General features: G+C 42.7%; 2 protein-coding genes across 2 annotated transcripts in view; one reads left to right on the top strand and one right to left on the bottom strand.

The window, feature by feature from the left end:
* The window catches only part of Oatp30B (Organic anion transporting polypeptide 30B), a 154,552-nt gene extending 146,354 nt beyond the window's left edge, over window positions 1–8,198 (bottom strand). The window contains exon 1 of the transcript XR_011228087.1: window positions 7,955–8,198. The gene's annotated coding sequence lies outside the window, so the exon portion shown is untranslated. The remainder of the gene's footprint in view (window positions 1–7,954) is intronic.
* Window positions 8,199–12,943: 4,745 nt separating this feature from the next.
* Window positions 12,944–23,465, top strand: Ufc1 (Ubiquitin-fold modifier conjugating enzyme 1). The gene is made up of 5 exons (XM_045742836.2): window positions 12,944–13,082; window positions 14,005–14,148; window positions 16,773–16,904; window positions 19,094–19,261; window positions 19,831–23,465. Exons 2-5 carry the CDS (start codon window positions 14,026–14,028, stop codon window positions 19,906–19,908), a joined length of 501 nt encoding a protein of 166 aa, XP_045598792.1. The 5' UTR covers window positions 12,944–13,082; window positions 14,005–14,025; the 3' UTR covers window positions 19,909–23,465.
* The last annotated feature ends 2,691 nt before the right edge of the window (window positions 23,466–26,156 follow it).

The following is a 26,156-nucleotide window of genomic DNA, read 5'->3' as shown; positions in this document are numbered from 1 at the left end:
TCTTGACTCACACTGTGTAACACTCTAGCTGGCTCTTGATTCACACTGTGTAACACACTAGCTGGCTCTTGACTCACACTGTGTAACACTCTAGCTGGCTCTTGACACACACTGTGTAACACTCTAGCTGGCTCTTGACACACACTGTGTAACACTCTAGCTGGCTCTTGACACAGTGTGTAACAATCTAGCTGGATCTTGTCACACACTGTGTAACACTCTAGCTGGCTCTTGACACACACAGTGTAACACTCTAGCTGGCTCTTGACACAGTGTGTAACACTCTAGCTGGCTCTTGTCACACACTGTGTAACACTCTAGCTGGCTCTTGACACTATGTAACACTCTAGCTGGCTCTTGTCACACACTGTGTAACACTCTAGCTGGCTCTTGACACTATGTAACACTCTAGCTGGCTCTTGACACTATGTAACACTCTAGCTGGCTCTTGACACACACTGTGTAACACTCTAGCTGGCTCTTGTCACAGTGTGTAACACTCTAGCTGGCTCTTGTCACAGTGTGTAACACTCTAGTTGGCTCTTGACACACACTGTGTAACACACTAGCTGGCTCCAGACACACTGTGTAACACTAGCTGGCTCTTGACACACTGTGTAACACTCTAGCTGGCTCTTGACACAGTGTGTAACAATCTAGCTGGATCTTGTCACACACTGTGTAACACTCTAGCTGGCTCTTGACACACACAGTGTAACACTCTAGCTGGCTCTTGACACAGTGTGTAACACTCTAGCTGGCTCTTGTCACACACTGTGTAACACTCTAGCTGGCTCTTGACACTATGTAACACTCTAGCTGGCTCTTGTCACACACTGTGTAACACTCTAGCTGGCTCTTGACACTATGTAACACTCTAGCTGGCTCTTGACACACACTGTGTAACACTCTAGCTGGCTCTTGACACACACTGTGTAACACTCTAGCTGGCTCTTGACACACACTGTGTAACACTCTAGTTGACTCTTGACACTATGTAACACACTAGCTGGCTCTTGTCACACACTGTGTAACACTCTAGCTGGCTCTTGACACTATGTAACACTCTAGCTGGCTCTTGTCACACACTGTGTAACACTCTAGCTGGCTCTTGACACACAGTGTAAAACACTAACTGGCTCTTGACACACACTGTGTAACACTCTAGCTGGCTCTTGACACACACAGTGTAACACTCTAGCTGGCTCTTGACACACACAGTGTAACACTCTAGCTGGCTCTTGACACACACAGTGTAACACACTAGCTGGCTCTTGACACACACACTGTAACACTCTAGCTGGCTCTTGACACACACTGTGTAACACTCTAGCTGGCTCTTGACACACACTGTGTAACACCCTAGCTGGCTCTTGACACACACTGTGTAACACCCTAGCTGGCTCTTGACACACACTGTGTAACACTCTAGCTGGCTCTTGGCACACACTGTGTAACACTCTAGCTGGCTCTTGACACACAGTGTAAAACACTAACTGGCTCTTGACACACACTGTGTAACACTCTAGCTGGCTCTTGACACACACTGTGTAACACTCTAGCTGGCTCTTGACACACACAGTGTAACACTCTAGCTGGCTCTTGACACACACAGTGTAACACTCTAGCTGGCTCTTGACACACACAGTGTAACACACTAGCTGGCTCTTGACACACACACTGTAACACTCTAGCTGGCTCTTGACACACACTGTGTAACACTCTAGCTGGCTCTTGACACACACTGTGTAACACCCTAGCTGGCTCTTGACACACACTGTGTAACACCCTAGCTGGCTCTTGACACACACTGTGTAACACTCTAGCTGGCTCTTGACACACACTGTGTAACACTCTAGCTGGCTCTTGACACACACTGTGTAACACTCTAGCTGGCTCTTGACACACACTGTGTAACACCCTAGCTGGCTCTTGACACACACTGTGTAACACTCTAGCTGGCTCTTGACACACACTGTGTAACACTCTAGCTGGCTCTTGACACACACTGTGTAACACTCTAGCTGGCTCTTGACACACACTATGTAACACTCTAGCTGGCTCTTGACACACACTGTGTAACACTAGCTGGCTCTTGACACACACTGTGTAACACTCTAGCTGGCTCTTGACACACACTGTGTAACACCCTAGCTGGCTCTTGACACACACTGTGTAACACCCTAGCTGGCTCTTGACACACACTGTGTAACACTCTAGCTGGCTCTTGACACACACTGTGTAACACTCTAGCTGGCTCTTGACACACACTGTGTAACACTCTAGCTGGCTCTTGACACACACTGTGTAACACTCTAGCTGGCTCTTGACACACACTGTGTAACACTCTAGCTGGCTCTTGACACACTGTGTAACACCCTAGCTGGCTCTTGACACACACTGTGTAACACTCTAGCTGGCTCTTGACACACACTGTGTAACACCCTAGCTGGCTCTTGACACACACTGAGTAACACTCTAGCTGGCTCTTGACACACACTGTGTAACACTCTAGCTGGCTCTTGACACACACTGTGTAACACTCTAGCTGACTCTTGACACACACTGTGTAACACCCTAGCTGGCTCTTGACACACACAGTGTAACACTCTAGCTGGCTCTTGACACAGTGTGTAACACTCTAGCTGGCTCTTGTCACACACTGTGTAACACTCTAGCTGGCTCTTGACACTATGTAACACTCTAGCTGGCTCTTGTCACACACTGTGTAACACTCTAGCTGGCTCTTGACACTATGTAACACTCTAGCTGGCTCTTGACACACACTGTGTAACACTCTAGCTGGCTCTTGACACACACTGTGTAACACTCTAGCTGGCTCTTGACACACACTGTGTAACACTCTAGTTGACTCTTGACACTATGTAACACACTAGCTGGCTCTTGTCACACACTGTGTAACACTCTAGCTGGCTCTTGACACTATGTAACACTCTAGCTGGCTCTTGTCACACACTGTGTAACACTCTAGCTGGCTCTTGACACACAGTGTAAAACACTAACTGGCTCTTGACACACACTGTGTAACACTCTAGCTGGCTCTTGACACACACAGTGTAACACTCTAGCTGGCTCTTGACACACACAGTGTAACACTCTAGCTGGCTCTTGACACACACAGTGTAACACACTAGCTGGCTCTTGACACACACACTGTAACACTCTAGCTGGCTCTTGACACACACTGTGTAACACTCTAGCTGGCTCTTGACACACACTGTGTAACACCCTAGCTGGCTCTTGACACACACTGTGTAACACCCTAGCTGGCTCTTGACACACACTGTGTAACACTCTAGCTGGCTCTTGGCACACACTGTGTAACACTCTAGCTGGCTCTTGACACACAGTGTAAAACACTAACTGGCTCTTGACACACACTGTGTAATACTCTAGCTGGCTCTTGACACACACTGTGTAACACTCTAGCTGGCTCTTGACACACACAGTGTAACACTCTAGCTGGCTCTTGACACACACAGTGTAACACTCTAGCTGGCTCTTGACACACACAGTGTAACACACTAGCTGGCTCTTGACACACACACTGTAACACTCTAGCTGGCTCTTGACACACACTGTGTAACACTCTAGCTGGCTCTTGACACACACTGTGTAACACCCTAGCTGGCTCTTGACACACACTGTGTAACACCCTAGCTGGCTCTTGACACACACTGTGTAACACTCTAGCTGGCTCTTGACACACACTGTGTAACACTCTAGCTGGCTCTTGACACACACTGTGTAACACTCTAGCTGGCTCTTGACACACACTGTGTAACACCCTAGCTGGCTCTTGACACACACTGTGTAACACTCTAGCTGGCTCTTGACACACACTGTGTAACACTCTAGCTGGCTCTTGACACACACTGTGTAACACTCTAGCTGGCTCTTGACACACACTATGTAACACTCTAGCTGGCTCTTGACACACACTGTGTAACACTAGCTGGCTCTTGACACACACTGTGTAACACTCTAGCTGGCTCTTGACACACACTGTGTAACACCCTAGCTGGCTCTTGACACACACTGTGTAACACCCTAGCTGGCTCTTGACACACACTGTGTAACACTCTAGCTGGCTCTTGACACACACTGTGTAACACTCTAGCTGGCTCTTGACACACACTGTGTAACACTCTAGCTGGCTCTTGACACACACTGTGTAACACTCTAGCTGGCTCTTGACACACACTGTGTAACACTCTAGCTGGCTCTTGACACACTGTGTAACACCCTAGCTGGCTCTTGACACACACTGTGTAACACTCTAGCTGGCTCTTGACACACACTGTGTAACACCCTAGCTGGCTCTTGACACACACTGAGTAACACTCTAGCTGGCTCTTGACACACACTGTGTAACACTCTAGCTGGCTCTTGACACACACTGTGTAACACTCTAGCTGACTCTTGACACACACTGTGTAACACCCTAGCTGGCTCTTGACACACACTGTGTAACACTCTAGCTGGCTCTTGACACACACTGTGTAACACCCTAGCTGGCTCTTGACACACACTGTGTAACACTCTAGCTGGCTCTTGACACACACTGTGTAACACTCTAGCTGGCTCTTGACACACACTGTGTAACACTCTAGCTGGCTCTTGACACACACTGTGGAACACTCTAGCTGGCTCTTGACACACACTATGTAACCCTTCACACAGTCTAGGGTCACTGTGTGTGTGCGAATTTACCAAATTATATTAAATAAAACCAAAATTGGCTTCTGTTGCCAGCTCTTGGTCCAGACCAGCTCTTGGTCCAGACCAGCTCTTGGTCCAGACCAGCTCTTGGTCCAGACCAGCTCTTGGTCCAGACCAGCTCTTGGTCCAGACCAGCTCTTGGTCCAGACCAGCTCTTGCTCTGGTGTAGAGCAACGTGGCTCTTGTTGTGACTGATATTATGATGCAGCTCTACAGTATTCGTAAAACATGTAACAATAAGATATAAATTGGATACGTTTAAGATTCAGGAATGACTGGTAAGCATTGGCTTGGAAACAGGGTTGTTGATTTATGGAACAGATTACAGGGTAACACTTGGGATCGCTGCATTGTTTCAAGCGTAGGTTAGACATATACTGTATACGAATGAGTTTAGGTTGATATAATTAGAAGCTGCCTTGTATAGGCCAATAGGCCTCTTGAAATTCCCTTTACTCTTAAGATGACATGTAGCAAGATTTAAAATCAGGAATCATACATTTTTGTTAACTATAAGCCTAAGTTATTAACGTGAAATTTTAATCATTTTAATTTTAAATTATAACAATTACAAGGTGAACCATAACATTATTAACTTTAAACCACCGCGAACGTATTAACATCATAAAAAAAATATGTTATCGCATATAACGAAACATTTTTCACAACTGCATTTCTATAATACCAACGATAATTAAACAGTGTGAGCTGAGTATACGTTATCAGTGTGAGCTGAGCATACGTTATCAGTGTGAGCTGAGCATACGTTATCAGTGTGAGCTGAGCATACGTTATCAGTGTGAGCTGAGCATACGTTATCAGTGTGAGCTGAGCATACGTTATCAGTGTGAGCTGAGCATACGTTATCAGTGTGAGCTGAGCATACGTTATCAGTGTGAGCTGAGCATACGTTATCAGTGTGAGCTGAGCATACGTTATCAGTGTGAGCTGAGCATACGTTATCAGTGTGAGCTGAGCATACGTTATCAGTGTGAGCTGAGCATACGTTATCAGTGCGAGCTGAGCATACGTTATCAGTGCGAGCTGAGCATACGTTATCAGTGTGAGCTGAGCATACGTTATCAGTGCGAGCTGAGCATACGTTATCAGTGCGAGCTGAGCATACGTTATCAGTGCGAGCTGAGCATACGTTATCAGTGCGAGCTGAGCATACGTTATCAGTGTGAGCTGAGCATACGTTATCAGTGCGAGCTGAGCATACGTTATCAGTGTGAGCTGAGCATACGTTATCAGTGTGAGCTGAGCATACGTTATCAGTGCGAGCTGAGCATACGTTATCAGTGTGAGCTGAGCATACGTTATCAGTGTGAGCTGAGCATACGTTATCAGTGTGATGCATCTCTCGTTAGTGAAAGGTTACTCAACACATTCTTACTCATCACAATTATCATACAAATTATTATTTTATATTACAGTTACTCAAAACATTTTATCTCTCTGTCCCAATATGTTTGGTTGAAATTGGTTAAATTATTAAGGAGGTTGAGACGAGTTAGCATGAGTTAATTTGGGTTGGGATGAGTTGGGTGGGGGGGAGGGGGTAGGGTAATTTGGGTTAGTGGGGATGAGGAGGATAAGTTATGAGGCGGCGTTAGGATAAGTTATGAGGAGGAGGAGTTAGGATAAGTTATGAGGAGGAGGAGTTAGGATAAGTTATGAGGAGGAGGAGTTAGGATAAGTTATGAGGAGGAGGAGTTAGGATAAGTTATGAGGAGGAGGAGTTAGGATAAGTTATGAGGAGGAGGAGTTAGGATAAGTTATGAGGAGTTAGGATAAGTTATGAGGCGGCGTTACGATAAGTTATGAGGAGGAGTTAGGATAAGTTATTAGGAGGAGTTAGGATAAGTTATGAGGAGGAGGAGTTAGGATAAGTTATGAGGAGGAGTTAGGATAAGTTGTGAGGAGGAGTTAGGATAAGTTGTGAGGAGGAGTTAGGATAAGTTATGAGGAGGAGTTAGGATAAGTTATGAGGAGGAGTTAGGATAAGTTATGAGGAGGAGTTAGGATAAGTTATGAGGAGGAGTTAGGATAAGTTATGAGGAGGAGTTAGGATAAGTTGTGAGGAGGAGTTAGGATAAGTTACGAGGAGGAGTTAGGATAAGTTACGAGGAGGAGGAGTTAGGATAAGTTATGAGGAGGAGTTAGGATAAGTTACGAGGAGGAGTTAGGATAAGTTGTGAGGAGGAGGAGTTAGGATAAGTTATGAGGAGGAGTTAGGATAAGTTGTGAGGAGGAGTTAGGATAAGTTACGAGGAGGCGGCGTTAGGATAAGTTATGAGGAGGAGGAGTTAGGATAAGTTATGAGGAGGAGGAGTTAGGATAAGTTATGAGGCGGCGTTAGGATAAGTTATGAGGAGGAGTTAGGATAAGTTGTGAGGAGGAGTTAGGATAAGTTACGAGGAGGAGGAGTTAGGATAAGTTGTGAGGAGGAGTTAGGATAAGTTGTGAGGAGGAGTTAGGATAAGTTATGAGCAGGAGTTAGGATAAGTTATGAGCAGGAGTTAGGATAAGTTAATCTGGGTTTAGATAAGTTAGGATAGGTTAATTTAGGTTGGGTTGGGTTAGGATAAGTTTAGACTTGGTTAACCTTGCTTGGGTAGGGATATACTGGATTAGGATAGGTAAGGGTTGCTTTTAGGATTGATTTAAGAGCAGCGATGACCCAGACCAGGCCAAGCCCTCCCCCCACTAAGTCTTAGACCCAATGCAGGCGAGGAGTCACAATAACGTGGCTGAAGTAACTTGACCAGACCACACACTAGAAGGTGAAGGGACGACGACGACGTTTCGGTCCGTCTTGGACCATTCTCAAGTCGATTGTGAGACTTGAGAATGGTCCAAGACGGACCGAAACGTCGTCGCCGTCGTCCCTTCAGCTTCTTAAGACCCCAAGACACAGTTCTGCCGTCGCCACACCGTACCTAACATCACCGTAGAGCACCAAAGAGGCACAGTATGTACCGTGCGAGGTGTGACGTCCAAGGTCTCTCTCTCTGGGGAACTTTTTGGACACTACGTGATCCCAGCCCGACCACACATATATAGAAAAAACCTTTTTAACGCGAATACCGTTAACCTGTTAACGAGAGCAGCTGTGGAGACGAGAGTAGGGTTATATAGGATGTATATGCGCCTTCTACTCCCTGGTACGACAGGTAAGTAGGGAGATATATAGGAGTTTGAGGCTCACCTGTGGTAAGTCCTGTCAACAAAGACTTGGGTCAGCCTCCTGCTGCTGGTAAAGCTAGCAGGCACGGGCTTAGCCCCTCCTCTCCTCTCTGTAGCCTTCGCGTATTCCTGTCACTTGTAATATGTATCCGCGCATAACTCGCAGTTTGGTAACCTGCTAGACCACGAGGGAGGAAAGAAAATAATAACAAACACAGGGAGCCCGGGCAGGCAGCACCTCCCTCCACCACGTCTCACGGAACACTGAAACAGCTGATCTGCCGACGGTGTTGCCAGCCCCTCGCTGCCGGCGCTGGTGCCAAACCTCACTACAGTAACACCCTCCCTTGTCAACTATTGAATAATATTTACCTGAATTTACCCGAAGGCCACTATCTCTCTAGTGGCCTCGGCGAGGGACAGCAAGGTGGTGGGTTATTAAATCACAATCGCAAACAATGAACCACACCAGATTCATTATACTCTATATATATTAAAAAATTAACAGTGTCCTTACGGTACACTGTTAATTAACCTGACACTAAAATGGAGTATTGTCTTATATCTATTTTTAAGTCCAAGGATAGTGTTGTACTGGAAGCTGGTGATGAATAATAAGGTGGCATGATGGCTCCTGGCGGAGAGGAACTCATGCTAGGCTTCTCAAGGCCCCCCACACTGGCCTCTCTGATAGGTCAGCACACGTGGTCACCTATCCGGTTAATAGTCAGATCCAGCGGCGATTAACCAGAATCAGAAGGCACTTGAAACATACACATTGTATATTAGTGGCTCTGTACGTGTCTTACGTATGTATCTTCCTCTCCTCATGTGTTCATATGTGTATGTGTGCACATGCGAAATGAATATATTGATTTTTATTTAGCTGGAAAATCTTTATAGTGGAGCATTTGGGATTGAACCCTCGTTTAAAGGTACCAGAGACAGGTTGAGATAGATTGTGATTTCACTGTGTATGGATCTTAATCTAGCTAATTGTCATAGATAGATTCTGATAGATAGATGTCACATAGATACATTCACACATTCTGCCCGAAACGCTGCGCGTACTAGTGGCTTTACTAGGTTGTAAATACTATGCCATGTATTCTCTCTAACCCAATGTACCTTCTTGTATATAAATAAATAAATAAATAAATAAATAAGTAAATAGGCTGTAGGTTACTCTGATGAAATTGTCATCTAAAGACTCATATATCCTAAGTTTTGCTTGATTTGTTGTGATCAGTCATCCAGCCGTGAGATGTGTCATCCATGTGGATTGATCGGTACAACGATGACATTTCGCTGTTAACAGCCACAGGCAGCAACAGCCACCAGGCTGTTGCAAGCAGCTATAGCCTAGTGGGTGTTGGCTGTCCCATTAGGCTGCAAGCAACAGCCTGGTGGACCAAACTCTCACAAGTCAAGCCTGGCCTCGGGCCGGGCTTGGGCAGTAGAAGAACTACCAGAACCCCATCAACCAGGTATATGTGGGCCTGCGGGCCGCTCCAAGCAACAGCCTGGTGGACCAAACTCTCACAAGTCAAGCCTGGCCTCGGGCTGGGCTTGGGCAGTAGAATAACTCCCAGAACCCCATCAACCAGGTATATGTGGGCCTGCGGGCCGCTCCAAGCAACAGCCTGGTGGACCAAACTCTCACAAGTCAAGCCTGGCCTCGGGCCGGGCTTGGGCAGTAGAAGAACTCCCAGAACCCTATCAACCAGGTATATGTGGGCCTGCGGGCCGCTCCAAGCAACAGCCTGGTGGACCAAACTCTCACAAGTCAAGCCTGGCCTCGGGCCGGGCTTGGGCAGTAGAAGAACTCCCAGAACCCCATCAACCAGGTATATGTGGGCCTGCGGGCCGCTCCAAGCAACAGCCTGGTGGACCAAACTCTCACAAGTCAAGCCTGGCCTCGGGCCGGGCTTGGGCAGTAGAACAACTCCCAGAACCCCATCAACCAGGTATCAACCAGGTATCAGCCAGGTGATGTCATGTCCCTCCTGCTGGGTTGTCGCTCGATCCCCGATGGTCCAGGTGGCTGGCTGCGTTCTCGACTCATAATTGGGAATTAATATGAGAGGGAGCATATCTCAGCTCCTGTTTATCCTCATCTCGGCTCCTTACTCTCACATGGGGGAGATATTAATTATTATTACTAATAAATATTGTAGTAGACGACCTTAGCTCTTCATCTATACTCTGTATCTCCAACACATTGTTGATGTGACGACTTATCTTGAATTTTGTAACTAGCTCATCAAGATTGTAACTTGCTTAACTAAATGAATTGTGGGGTTCAGTCCCTGAGCCCATTATGTGCCTCTGTAACCCCCTTCCACTACCGCCCACAAGATGGGTATGGGGTGCATATTAAGTGAACTAAACTAAACTAAACCTCAATAATGGAGAGGGAGGGTTAAGTCAACAAGAAGAATGCATTGAAGGAAGATTAAGTTGTGAAAGCCACCTCCTTCCACAACCATAAGGTTACATTATAATGCAACAGGTTCAACAAGGCCAGCAGGCCTCACTACCCCGTCGACACTGTTAGGATTTACAATTCGTCCTCTTTAATAATAGTACATCATTTTAGTGACGTTGGGAACGATCAGGAGGACGGGCTGGTGTGCCAAACTCGTGCTCACACAGTGGCAACACTGACTCACGCGATGACAAAGAAAACGTTAACGTATCACATGCGACTAGAAAACGTAATTAAGGTAAACTCAACTATTTTTACAATGTAATATTTTTTCTTATTCTCCTCTGTTAGGGACAGGGTGCCTGTGAGGGTCATGGGGAGCCCTGAGAGCCAGCTACTGCCCTTCTCTAGGATGCTGCCCACAACAGTTGCTAACTCCATGGTAACTATTTACGCCAGATGAATACACAAGTGCTAATGCTCTATCTTCACAATCACTAAGCTTACCTTACTATAGGTGAACAGAGGTATCAGATGGAATAAAACGTGCCCAAAGGACGGACCGAAAGGTCGTCGTCTCCTCATCTTCTAATGTGTGGTCTGGTCAACGTATCTTCAGCCACGTTATTGTGACTCCTCGTCTGCATACCACATAATGGTTCTCTAAGGCTGCTAATAAATGTAATAATATGACTTCCGAGTTATTCTCCTTGAATAATGGGATCAGAAAAGTAGCTAGAAAATGGGAAAAAATCTATCAACTTCCCTGAGATCTTAGACAAGTTGAAATATTTTTAGAGTTCAGTGCTCCAGACGTCCCAACAATTCCGAACATTAAATAGGAATACCTGTCGGTAATATATTAATTAATTTATTTAAGAAGATACATTGGGTTGTGAGGGTATATAACATAGGTGTTTGAGCGCTACATTCTTGCAAAGCCTCTAATACGCATATAGAGACTACCAACGACCAAAAAATCTCTTCAAATGTCCGGTCTGTCATCAAGGTTGAAAAAGGAGTCCTTATTCTCCAATAGTGTTTGGTGGACTTCCTATGTTGGAATACCACATCCTTGAATACCTCATAAATAACTTCTCTATGTTGTTTATGAGGTCCGGCCTCATAAACAGAGGTCAATATGAATGCATCTTTTGGGGGTTGGCCGCATCACGGTCAGCATATTCAAATTCAAAAATTTAAAATTCAAATTTTGTATTCAGGAAAAATACATACCATAGATGATTTGCAAACATAAATTTAGATTTATAGATAGAGCTAATACATACAATGCCTAAAGCCACTAATACGCATAGCGTTCAAGTTCAAGTTCAAGTATGTTTATTGAGATAAGCAATAAATACATCTCAAAGGGATAGAGTAGCTTAGGCTATTTCTACCCCTCTCTACTTCAAGTCCCTCAAGGGGCGCACAAATTCAGTGAGTACAAATAGACATATAACAGTACAAGAATCCCATTTAACATTGCATACAGCAAGTACAGCATATAATTGTTAATTGCATAGCGTTTCGGGCAAGTGGTTACGGTTTTCTGAAGGACTTTGGCATACCAACTAAAACACTTGAACTGGCCTATCCTAATCCTAAACATACACACAATCATAATATTGATAATAATATTAGTGTATATTTGACAATATATTTAAATTGTATACTCTTTACACCCCTGATATAACCGCAAAGCTGTAAATGATGCAACTGTAATTACCAAGACAGAACTACGTTTCAAATTCAGTTGGACCAAATCCTCAAGAATTTATAGACTAACTTAATTGACAAGCCGCTATATTTTGAATTGTTGTCCCCTTTGAGGTAATTATAGATGGTGGCCTCAGGTAAATATGGGTTTTAATTGATAGTCTACCGCGGTTGAGCTAGTAGCTCTCATATAAACTCAGGCAAATATGGATATCAATAGATAGTCTACAGCAGTAAACTCAGGTAAACCTCAGACAAATTTGGGTAACAGTAGTCTACAGCAGTTGAGCTAGTGGTCCTCAGGTAAACTCAGGCAAATATGGGTAACAATAGATAGTCTAGAGCAATCCTCAAGTAAACTTAGGGAAATGTGGGTAACAGTAGAGTCTACCACAGTTGCGCTAGTGGTCTTCAGGTAAACTCAGGCAAATATGGGCAACAATAGTGGTCTACACCAGTCTTCAGGTAAATATTGGGTAGCAACATACGGTCTACCATAGTTGAGCTAAGGTAAACTCAGGCCCATAGGGGTACTACCAGTGTCTACCGCAGTTGAGCTAAGGTAGACTCAGGCAATAGGGGTACCACCAGTGTCTACCGCAGTTAAGGTAAACTCAGGCCCATAGAGATAAAGCCAGACAATCTACCACAACTGAGCTAAGGTAAACTCAGCTAGGCCCATCGGGGTACCACTAGTGTCTACCGCAGCTAAGCTAAGGTAGACTCAAGTCCATAGGGGGTACCTGAGCTAAGGTAAACTCAGCTAGGCCCATAAGGGTACCAGTAGTGTCCACCATAGTTGGGCGTGCATACAACAGATGGCGCTAGTAGCGCGGCGGCCGCCATGACAGGAGAAAGTGACCAGTTGCCAGTCCTTTCTACAAGTGTCAGCCAGCTGGTGGAACAGCTGACACTACAGCTGCTTCGAACAGCTGCTGACGTCGTCTGCTGCCTGTCCAACACCTGTAGCGCGTATATCTGTTACCTTAAGCCAGATATAAAGGTATGGCATGAGGGGGCTTTGTTAATTGAGGTGTAGATTGCTTTATTAATTGGGGTTATCGTGGTTGTAATAGGCTATCGTGTTTGACCCCATTTCATGGGGTAATTTGTGATAATATGTGCTTTTTATGTACAAAATTGTCATATATCGACACCTGCTGAACTGTTTGTGCCAATAATGGCAGTTTGCAGCTCATTCATCTCATAATTATAACCTATAACTCTTAAACCAATTCCCAAACTTGTGGTACAATGGGGTTCGTTCTCGACTCACAATCGGGAATTCCGGGTTCGAATCACGGGCAAGTCAGTGGGCTGCATTTCTTAACACCTAATGCATCTGTTCACCTAGCAGTAAATAGGTCTCCGGGAGTTAGGCAACTTACAGGGTCATCCCCCCCCCATAAGGGGTGGATCCCCCCCTCTCCTGGGGACAGGGGGGGGGATTGTGTACAATAATTTAATATATTATTGGCTATTATTGACCCTTGACAATAGAAGTGACCTTTGTGAGGTTGCTTAAAAAAAAATATCTTGTTTCAGTTGGGGAAGAAAGAGGTAAAATATCTTTTGTCTCTTTCCTAACTCCTAATTTGATGTAAGGAATTAGGAAAGCTAAGGTTAGGTTAGGTAAGATCAGAATATATTAGTTTTGAGTGGTTCAAACCTAATATATTCCTATCCTAATATACCTAATATATTCCTAATATACCTATATACCTAATATATTCTCAAACCTAATATATTCCTATCTAACCTAACCTTGGATTTCTTTATTTTTTATTTTTTTTTTTAAGAGTAAGAGTTCTTACATTCTTGTACTAACTCGTTCTTTCATAACTCCTGACAACCAATTATATTCCAAGCTGACCTAGACCTGGTTTTACTAGGCTTTAATTTACAAATTTATCTGTCCATTTTAGACTTGAGGTGAGTCAGTCAGTATGGTGGACGATGCAACTCGCAAGACTCTAAGTGCAATTCCTTTGTTGCGGACAAAGGCGGGACCTCGGGACAAGGAGGCCTGGGTCACACGCTTGAAGGAGGAGTATCAAGCTCTTATTAAGGTATGTATACAATTGCAAATTGTTCACATTACCTGTACTATAAAAATGTTTTTGGCTGTGACTCATACGTCAGGCTGCGAGCAGCCGCGTCCAACAGCCTGGTTGATCAGTCCGGCAACCAGGAGGCCTGGTCGAGGAGCGGGCCGCGGGGACGCTAAGCCCCGGAAGCACCTCAAGGTAACCTCAAGGTAAGGTAGGGGGGCTTATGCTGTACTATACAGTCTAATAATTAGAAAGAGTGAATAGCTATAATGCAGTTTATAAACAATTATGTGGTTGAATGTCATTTGATTGCCTTTTTATACTTTTCCTAAAAAAAACTGTGATAAATTAATTTCTTTGTGGTGTTGGCAAGTGTGGATATTATTATGAAAGGATTTTACTGATTACTTTATGCTTGTATATTTCATATTTTAGGGTAAACATATCAATTGTGACACTAGCTCTCCACATATGTCAGTGCCTAAAATGCATGTAAAAACATCAATGCTATGTACTCATAACCCCAATATACTTTCTTGTTTATCTATATAAATAAAAGTTGTTTAATTTAGAGACTGTACTTGTGGTCGGTCTCGAGCCCATTGCCGATGTGACGTGATTATATTTTGTAACAAGCTCGTCAAGATTGTAACGTGTTCTGCTAAATGAATTGTGGGTTCCAGTCCGAGCCCATTATGTGCCTCTGTAACCCTTTCCATTATCGCTCACAGGATGGATATGGGGTGCATAATAAATTAACTGAACTAAAACTAACTATTTACAGTATAACATTGTATTATGTGTGTTAATAAGAATATTATTTTACTGTATTTGTACATTATACAAAGGAACTTGTTAGAGTATGAAGTACTCTAACTATGACTGTACTCCTCAAGTACATAGTCATAGTATGTACATACATAGTACATGTATGTAGTAGTCATAGTATAACTATGTACTCCTCACGATAAGAGGAGAGTGGCTACCGTGTAGGTACAGAAATTGTCCATTATATAAAGCCGCTAATTATGCACAACGTATTAGGCATCGCTGTCGTTAGCGTCGCTGTGTTAACTTGTACAGTTTCCGATATTTTGCCTTGGATTAGTTTGTATATTTACAATTGTCCAATGACAACCTTATTGAGGAACATTTGGAAGTGGGTGTGTCCTGTGACAAAATATGGTCATTGACATATGGAATGATGTTCCTTTGTATCACGTCCTCTTGGTTGTAGTCGTAGTGGATCCATGTTCCTTTGTATCACGTCCTCTTGGTTGTAGTCGTAGTGGATCCATGTTCCTTTGTATCACGTCCTCTTGGTTGTAGTCGTAGTGGATCCATGTTCCTTTGTATCACGTCCTCTTGGTTGTAGTCGTAGTGGATCCATGTTCCTTTGTATCACGTCCTCTTGGTTGTAGTCGTAGTGGATCCATGTTCCTTTGTATCACGTCCTCTTGGTTGTAGTCGTAGTGGATCCATGTTCCTTTGTATCACGTCCTCTTGGTTGTAGTCGTAGTGGATCCATGTTCCTTTGTATCACGTCCTCTTGGTTGTAGTCGTAGTGGATCCATGTTCCTTTGTATCACGTCCTCTTGGTTGTAGTCGTAGTGGATCCATGTTCCTTTGTATCACGTCCTCTTGGTTGTAGTCGTAGTGGATCCATGTTCCTTTGTATCACGTCCTCTTGGTTGTAGTCGTAGTGGATCCATGTTCCTTTGTATCACGTCCTCTTGGTTGTAGTCGTAGTGGATCGTAGTGTTGTCTCACAGGTCTGTCTTGGCTTCGCATACTTTTGTCTATGACCATTTTGGTATGATTGTCATTATATAACACAATTTTGTGCCTGGTAGTTTTTTTCCGATTGCTTATGCCTGCGAAGTACAGACATGGCTATTATTCTCCTCAAACTTCGCTATGACCTTTTCCCGTAGTGTTGCTTTCCTCCATCCTATCCCAGATCCTTGTACTCGCCTCTCTTCCTTGTACTATATAGTTGTACTGGCTTGGTGCTTTCTCTTGATAATTACCATAACTTAAACACCTTAGGGAAGATGCCTTGAAGGTACTTGAAGGCCGCGAACTTGTGAAACAATGTGTCACAACTCTAAATAAGTAGTCGGCAGTCATAGGCACAGCACTGTACATACACCTGTGATAGTGCTAACAAATTCCTGGTGTCATTTAGGAACTGTGCAATCAATTAGCATGTTATCCGCTTACTGTACAAGGTAGTACAATACTGTATGTACCGTGATTTCAAGAAGCATTTTTATGGGAGCTGATATTGGAATATAAAGGTACAATGAGTAGTGCAGGCGATTGAGTCACAATAACGTCGTCGAAGTATGTTGACCAATCCACACACTAGAAAAGGAAGGGACGACGACGTTTCGGTCCATCCTGGACCATTCTCGTCATCATCCCTTCATTTTCTAGTGTGGATTGGTCAACATACAATGAGTAGTATCTCTACCACTCTTCTACATATATACGACAATTGCTATATAGTTGTAATGGCTTCGCACTTTTTCCTGATAGTTCTCTCGCCTCTACCATGGAAAAAAAATGGGCCAATGACCTTCATCTGTGTGTGATATTGCAGAGTTATTAATTTGCATAACGTCATTTTTTTATTACAGTATGTTCAGAGCAACAAAGACGCTGGCAATGATTGGTTTAGATTGGAAAGTAACAAAGAAGGAACAAGATGGTTTGGGAAATGCTGGCACGTCCAAGATTTACTCAAATATGAATTTGACGTCGAGTTTGATGTAAGTTTTCATGTCATTTACTTGTGTAATTGATATCTTCAGAGTGGCTTTCTATGGCTACTGGCACACATTTTGTAATTATGCTTCAAATTAAATAACTTTTTGTGGTTATATAAATATTTTTTTCTTTGATTATTGAACTACTAAAAACTTGTTGTTTAATATTATTAAAAACACAAGACACACATACCAGATTGGCCAGTTCGTAGAAAACGTGGGTTTTTGTGAGCCGCTACTTTTCATCGTACGTTGCATTTGGTACCATAATGCATTAAGAGTTAAGAGGTCAGGTTGGAATACTGGCACTGTCCATCCTAAAAGTGCACTACAGTACAGCACTTGTATTCTTATTTATATACAGGCATACCTCAGAATAAGAGTTTAATCCGTTCCTGGAGACGCCTCGCGTTCCGAAAACTCGCATTCCGAAGTTAATTTCCCCATAAGAAATAAAGGGAAATGAATTAATCCGTTCCTGACTACCCCAAAAACCCCACATCAAACTAAATTTTTATACCTAATTTACCTAATTCATCTAAATAAACCTACAAAACTGTGTTCCAGTTATTACTTACCTTGCTGTCGAGTGCTGTAGGCGTATGGAAGATGGTGAGGAGGGGGGAGGAGGAGAGGAGTTACTGTTTGGAAGGGGAGTCCCCTTCCATAATCACATCACATAACCCCATGCCTTGTAACACTATGGATACCACTTCTCTTTCTAAATTTTTCAAACCAGCCCCTGCTTGCCTTAAACTCTTTCTTATCTGCATCACTCGTTGCAGGGGTATTCTTTAGAAGGTCTTCGTGCAACACCCTGGCTTTCTCACAAATAATGGCCTCCGAAACACTATCACCCCTCAACTCCTTGTCGTGTATCCAAATTAATAACAACTTTTCCACTTCAAGTATTTGTGGTCTTTGTGCCGTTAATGTTCTTACTCCTTTTGCCACTTTAGCACCCATAATCTTATTTTTCTTCTTAAGTATAGTGCATATTGTTGATGTGGCTTTGTTGTACTGCCTACAAAGTTCAACAACACGTGTACCGTTCTCATGCTTCCGAATGATCTCTTGTTTCTCCTCTATTGTCATCCTCACATGAGCTTTCTGGCCTTTATCCTTACCACTGGCTTTCTTGGGACCCATGGTGAGATATATAATAACAAATTGTATAGACAAATCACCAAAAATCCAACAAAACACTGAAAATCCGCGAGAAGAATTGATGTGGGGGTAGTCACTGAGCGCGAGACAATAATAAACTGAGGGGCGGCGGGGCGGAGGGGCGACGAACGCGCTAGGTCGGCTGTACGCGTATCAACAAACTCGCGTCCAAACTCGCCTCCCGAAGTAACCATCGCCTTCCAAGACAAATTTTTGGAGTAAATACACCTCGCCTTCCGAAAACCTCGCATACAGGGACAATCGCATTCCGAGGTACCACTGTACTGTAGTATTAAAAATATAACTGCAAATTAAAATGAGTTCACAAAGAAATTCATCTTTGTGAACTGTGAAGCCAAAACTGGAAGGAAATTGGCATCAGGGACTAATGGAAGGTCAGGAGCACCAAGGTTGGCAAATTTCCTTTCTCCTGATGCCTCTGCTCACCTAGCAATAAAATAGATACCCAGGGGTTTGACAATTGTTGTGGATTGCCTCCTGGGGGAGTGTCAGTTGTCCTAGGACAAGGGTTCTTAACTTGGGGTCCATGAATTCATATTTTGTGTATGTCGTACACTGTATGAGGCAATCAATTTTCAGTGAAATAGTGTATTAATTACATGCAAAAGTTGTGTTTGTGTGTGTACATTTTTCTAGGGAGGGGAAAGTGGTTCCATAGCTTCCACCAAATATTCTCATGACTCAAAAAAGGTTAAGAACTACTGTCCAATCACTTGGACTGGACAGTAGAGCGACAGTCTTGCTTCTTGCAGATCAGTGTTCAATCCCCAACAGTCAAAGTGGTTGGGCATCACTCCTTCCCTCTGTCCTTTCTCAAATCCTTATCTGCATCCCTCCCAAGTACTATATAGTCCTTTATAGCTAATTACCTTACCTTACCTGTTCAAAGAGGACCTTAATAAACCGAAGTACTGTATGGATTTTTGTCCTCATCAGCAGGAATTCAGTCTGGGGATGAGCTATGAAAACAAACCCATTAAAGACTAATGCCAGTTCATTTACAGATACCTGTGACTTACCCAGCAACTGCTCCCGAGATAGCATTGCCTGAACTGGATGGGAAGACGGCCAAAATGTATCGAGGAGGACGTATCTGCCTTACAGATCATTTCAAACCCCTTTGGGCTCGAAATGTTCCGAAATTTGGTATCGCGCATGCCATGGCACTTGGGGCAAGTATCAATCACCCTAAACCTTTTATTTTTTGTTCCTTGGAAGCAAGTGTTTGCCGATTGCTTATGCCTCCAAAATATAGAAAAATGGCTATTCTCCTCAAACTTTTCTTTGACATTTGCCTGAAGACAGCTTAGGGAAGAAGTCTTGAAGGTATCTAAATATTTACTGATAAAGTTTACCGATTATAAAGACAGTATTGGCCAAAACTACAGTAAGAGACTATGAATTGGAGATTACATTGTGGTGAACTGATATTAATGTAATTCCTCAGTGAAATTTCAATAAGACAATACTGGAACCATACAAGTTTTTATTGTTTATGAAAAGGTTATTAACTATCAGTTAGGGATCTTTTAATTCAGATTATGTACTTAGTTAATTACTGGGTTGTATATTCCAGTATGGGGGGTACCCAAATTTGTAAAAATCTCTTGGTAATGTAATCCTACACTTTGAAGCTGTAACGTACTTCTCATTATTTTTATTGTGTGAATGTTATGATTTTCTTAATTGAATGTTATTTTATATAAATTATTTGCTGACTTCATTTTCTTTATTATGACAGCTTGGTCCATGGCTCGCTGTTGAAATTCCTGACATGATCCAGCGAGGAGTTGTTACTTACGCCGAAAAAAAGGCATAACATCAGCTTGCATTACAGTACTGTATTTTGATTTTGCTTGTACTTGTGTAGTGTTATCAAATGAGTTTGAGATAGGAGGAGCAGAAAGACTGGAAAATAAAGACAAGGTATGTGTAATATGAAGCAGTAATTTGATGTGAAATGCACAAAAAATGTGGTAGATAATAAAACTGGCCAGATCAGAGACCGGGCGACAGGGACGTTGCTCCCTAGAATCGACCCCAGGTAGACAGCACAGTAGTCGTTTGTGAAGAGCGTTAATATATATAACGAACTGGGATCGGTGTTCATTTAGTTTTGGGAAATTGTGGATTGCTGCTGTGGATAATTTAGTGTGGTAGTGCTGTTCCTCCTTAATTCCATTTCAGGTGTTCGATACTTTGAATTGCTGTACTGTACTTTATTTTTATATGCGTACGAGATGGGGGGGTAGCCGACAGTGCCCGGGTCTCTCCTTCCATTTGTATCTCTCTCATACTCTCCCTCCCTTCACTCAATGCAATATGTGAATTCACTATTTTTTAAACTAATGCTGAATTCTATGGACTAAGAACATTTTACATTCACGGAGTTCGTCAAGAAGCAAGGGGACTGTGTACCCCTTCAGATGGGCACTGGGGTGACCTCTACCCCCTGTGACAATAGAATCATTTATCCTGCAAAGTCCTGTCTGCAACCTCGGACATTCTTTTCATCTTGCCTTTCATCTTATCTGTTTTCCTATACCGTCTGTTATCTGCTCTGGCTTGATGACTCCTCTGCCTATCAGCATTGGAAATGGGAGTATTGGTAATGAATGGTTTTGGTTGCTCTATCCTTTTACACAAGGTAAGAAAGCATTAAAAAAAAAACTCCTCATAGTACTGTATTCGGTACTGAAATTGTTAAACCTTAGGACTAGTGATTCCAAACCTGTTTTTTTTTTTGGGGGGGGGGGGTGGGGCTCACTAGCTCTAGTGGAATCCTTGAAATATTTTGTAAACTCTTGACAAGGGTAAATCACAATGTGTAAAGCAGTACAGTGGTACCTTGGTTTTCAAATTTGATCTGTTCCCAGAGACTGGTCGCAAGCCGAAAATTTGCAACCTGAAACAAATTTTCCCATAAGAAATAATGTAAATTGAATTGATCCTTTTCACACTCCCAAAAATATTAACTTCTAAATACATTTCATACATAATATACACAAATATTTTGTACTCATATGTGCAAGTTATAGCTTACTTTTATTGATGACTAGTTGGTGGGCACCACTCAACTCGGCACAACTCCATAGTCTCCTATGACTGATGGATGCCTACTACTGTTGGTGTATGGAAGATGGGGGAGGGGGGAGAGGTGTTAGTGTTTGGAAGGGGAGCCTCCTTCCATTATGACATCAGGCAGTGATGACTTCTCTGGTGTACTCTCTCCTATGTTTTGCAGGCATACCACTAGGACCTGGTTGTGGCTGTCTGCTTGCTTGGTTTACTAAGAATCTGTCCAAAGACACTTGTCTGTAGTGAGACATCACATTGTCATTTAAAATGCAACTGCCTGCTACAGCTTTATCTGGGTGATCTCTCTGCATTCCTCTCTCATGCTGTCTAAACTCGATTATGGTTGCCCTGCTTACTCTTGTGCTTCTCCTTCTACTCTTCGCTGTCTTGATCCTTGGCACCATATTGGGTTGCGCCTCAGCTCTGGTGCTTTTCGTCCGACTCCTACCCTCAGTTTGTATGTTGACACTGGCTTCCTGTCTCTCCAGGACCGCCGAGATCGCTACTGTCTTCACTACCTTGCGCGGTCCTTACAACACCCTCACTCTTGCCTGTGTCGTGCTTTGACTTTTCCCCCCTCCTGTAGTTCCTGTTCCCCTTCACCACCTCCCTCTTTCTGTTTGGTTGTTTCGCGTGCAACATTCTCTTTCGGTTAGTATTACTAATATTTCTCCTCGTGTTGTTCCGTCCTTGCCCCCGTGGAGGGTACCCCCTTCCTCAATATTGCAAATCCCTGACCCACATTACTAAAGCTTTTACCCCTCCTACAGTTCTGAAATGCCTTTTCCTTGAACACTTTTCTTCACATTCCCGCTCAGTTTCCATCTTCACTGATGGGTCTAAGTCTGCAGACGGTGTAGGCTACTCTGTTGTTTTTCCTGACCACACCTATATGTGTCGCCTGCCTTCGGAGACTAGCATCTTCACAGCAGAACTATTCTCTATGCTCTTCGTCTCCTCCTTTCTCGCTGTCATTCCTCCTTTGTGGTTATAGTCGACTCTCCCAGTGCCCTCATGGCTCTGGAGTACTTTAATCCAGTCCATCCTGTGGTCATCGAGATTCAACATTGGCTGTTTCTTATCTCCAGTAGATTTAAGACAGTTTGAGTTTTGCTGGGTTCCCAGCCATATTGGTATCTCTCTAAATGAGCGTGCGGACACTGCCGCTAAGGAAGCTATCTGCACTTGTCCCATCTCCTGTAAAGTTATTCCTTATCCTGACTTTTACCCAGTTATTCATTCCTCCGTCCTTGTTTTGTTGGTCTTCTGTTACTGGTAACAAACTGTGTACTCTTAAGGGTAGTGTGTCCCTGTGGCCTTTTCTTACCACCGTAACTGGCGAAAGGAAACAGCTCTGGCAAGGCTGCGTATTGGCCATACGCGCTTAACTCACGGACACTTAATGGAGCGCCTCCCTGCTCCTTATTGTCCTAACTGCATTGTCCCTCTTACAGTTGTGCATATCCTTGTCAAATGTCCTGACTTCCAGGACGAGTGTGTGTCTTGCTTTTCAACCGTCCCCCCGCGGTCACTTTTCCCTAGATAGAATTCTTGGTGAATCGGATACTTTTGATATCGTTTGCCTTATGCGTTTCTGTACTCATATTGGCATCCTCGGTGATATTTAGCGCCCTTAGATTATTCTACACACTTCATGGTGTTACATAGCCTTCCCGTCTTGGTGCCTTTTTTGATAATTATTTTATCTGGGTGAGTTTTTTCAACAAAATTTTGCAGTTCGTGCCATACTTCACACATTTTCTTAATGAGGAAGGGACATCCTCTATTGCCTCTACTCATAACTATTTTCTTATGTTGAACCTTATCACTGACTTTCTTGGGACTAGTGGCATAATATATAGTAATTATGTTTATGTTCATAAACCAAAAAAAGCCCAAAAACAATGAAATTCTTAAGTGTGCAGCTCTTGTTAACCGAAGCAGGGTCGCCCGTGCCACCAGGAACCGCGCGCTCAGTTGACCCATACATGTATCAAGAAAAGTCGCAAGGCGAGGCAAAGGTCGTAACCCGATTTGAATGTTCTGACGAAATTGCATTTGTAACTTGAAAAATTTGTAAAGAGGGACGTTCGTATGCCGAGGTTCCACTGTACTGTTAATAAATAATAATTAGCTCTTACTTTTGAATAAAATATTACAAGTATTTATTGCCTTTCTATTTATTAATAAAAAATTGGCAAACATTTTCAATTTTACATTTGGCTTACTGGGTACATTGTGTATTTTGTAATGATTGTTAACTTTACAAAAAAGTTATATTAATGAAAAAAAAAGTTACGTTTTGTTTTATAATCCATTCACAATTGAAAACAATGTGTCAGTAGAATAACATTAATTCTGTCTTCTTATTGTGAAATTTAGGCATGATTATTTGAACGACTTATAGCTCTGCAGCCAAGAGAAAAGGCCGAAGTAATATTTGACAATTACCGTTTGTAAGATGATTTCCTCCCAAAATTTGTTTGAATGATACAGGTTTGTACACATCACAATATTTTCCTAAGGACCTTATATGGTGGTGATCACCGTATTTAGGTGTTCATAAATATATGGCAAGTATGCCAGTTTCAGGAGCCGCGGTGCGTCTAAGTAAGTCTTGCTGCTTAAATAATAACTGGCATCAATATCAATCTGCAAATCTTTCAAATTGCTTCTATTTTTTATTAATAGACCATGTTAAAACTTAAATAATTTGGTTTGCTTCAAGCTTTTGAAACTTTTTGAAGCTTCAACTAAACCCAAAGTAGATCAGTGAAGTTAAGCAACATTGGGTTTGGTTAGTACTTGGATGGGGTGACAGCCTTGGAACACCAAATGCTGTTGGCATTAAATTTATAGGGTAGAAATAGCTTAAGCTTCTCTATCCTCTTGAGTTGCTTCTTATTGTCTCAATAAACGTACTTGAGCTTTTGTAGATCTCTCGGAACCAGAGAGACGTGGTTGGGATAATGAAGAGATACCAGTGCAGCCCGTCCTCCAAACAAAGAGCCAAAAGTGATTCCATGCAGCCGCCAAACCCCCTGTTTATGAATGAAAAACGGTTTACACACGACTCATAACTGCTGACGTTCGAACATATCCGGAACAAGTGCTTCACTGACGAATTTTGTTCGAATCGCAACGCTATAAAGGCTTCACCCACGTACTACAAATACAAATAATCGCCAACAGAACCTAAACACCTAACCTAACCTTTCCTATGCCTATATATACACAATATGCTAATATATTATAATATTAATTTATACTTGAGAAATTTCCCGTTTTGAATGAACAGCATGTTAACATTTATGAATGCGTCTGTGGGGTTGACCGCTGAATGTAATGGACTTGAGTCGAGGACGGGTTGACCAGTGCTAGCAATTGAATGTTCTGAAGCTAAAATAAGCTACTAAAAATGTATGGTGCTACATAATCTTTCTGACTTGGTGCATCCTTAGTGATATTTAGCGCCTTTTGAATATCCCGCACTTTTGATGGTGCTACGTGGCCTCCCCGGCTTGGTGCCTTTTTTTTTATAATTGCCTACTTCCTGACTTGGTGCCTCACTTTGATAATTACTTACTAAAAATGGATAACTAAAAAAAATTCCTAAATTTTATTTGTTTATAAACAAATTTTGTTTATAAATGCTAATAACTTACAGGCGATTTCTAACATTAGAGAATATATTTAATTTACAATGTACAGCAGTTTATAGCAATTACTAAATTCATATAAAATGTGCTTGTGTACCAGCAAATACTGTACTGTTAAACATGTGTGGGTATACTAGCACAGCAGAAAAAAACACACAAAGTATGGCATAAAAAATATACCCTGACATACTAAAAACAGCAGAGATAGCACCACTCCATAAAGGAGGAAATAAGGCAGAGGCAAAAAATTAGACCGATAGCACTCACATCGTAAAAATCTTTGAGAGAGTGCTAAGAAGTAAGATCACAAAATACATGGAATTACAGCACCTCCAAAACCCCGGACAACATTGGTTCAGAACAGGGCGCTCTTGCCTGTCGCAGTTGCTGGACCACTATGACATGGCATTAGATGCTATGGAAGACAGACAAAATACTGATGTAATTTACACAGATTCCGCAAAAGCCTTTCACAAATGTGACCATGATGTTATTGCACATAAAATGCGTTCAAAAGGAATTACCGGAAAAATAGGCAGATGGATCTACAATTTCCTAAAAGAACCCAATGTGTAATAGTCAATAAAATAAAATCCGGTCCATCAACCGTGAAGAGCTCAGTCCCCCAGGGTACTGTGCTTGCTCCAGTACTTTTTCTCTTCATATCGGACATAGATAAGGACACAATCTATAGTACTGTATCATCCTTTGCAGATGACACTAGGATTTTCGTGAGTAGACAACACAGAGGACACGACAAACCTCCAATCAAACGTAAATCAGGTCTTTGTATGGGCTACAGAAAATAATATGGTGTTTAACTAAGATAAGTTCCAGCTCGTGCGCTACGGAAAAAATGAAAATATAAAAACGGAAACCACGTACAAAACTCGGTCAAATCATAACATAGAACGAAAAGGCAATGTAAAAGATTTGGGTGTACTCATGTCGGAAGACCTTACCTTCAAAGAACACAAAATAGCCGTCACAACTGCAAGAAAAATGACAGGTTGGATAACAAGAACCTGTCTCACTAGAGATGCTATACCGATGATACTTTTCAAGATCCTAGTGCTCTCTAGAATGGAGTACTGCTGCACAATGACAGCCCATTTCAAAGCTGGAGAAATTGCTGACCTGGAGAGCGTGCAGAGATCCTTTACTGCTAGAATCCACTCAAGTAAAACATCTAAACTACTGAGACCGACTAAAGAGCCTAAATCTGTATTCTCTTAAGCGCAGGCGGGAGAGATACATAATAATTTATATGTGGAAAATATTAAAGGGGCTGGTCCCAAACCTCGCACACAGAAATAACATAACATGAGAC

This window comes from Procambarus clarkii, chromosome 11, assembly GCF_040958095.1.
Source record: "Procambarus clarkii isolate CNS0578487 chromosome 11, FALCON_Pclarkii_2.0, whole genome shotgun sequence".
In the NCBI taxonomy this organism is placed as follows: Eukaryota; Metazoa; Arthropoda; class Malacostraca; order Decapoda; family Cambaridae; genus Procambarus; species Procambarus clarkii.
Note: the sequence above shows the minus strand (reverse complement) of the source record. Positions and strands in the feature narration are given on the sequence as shown.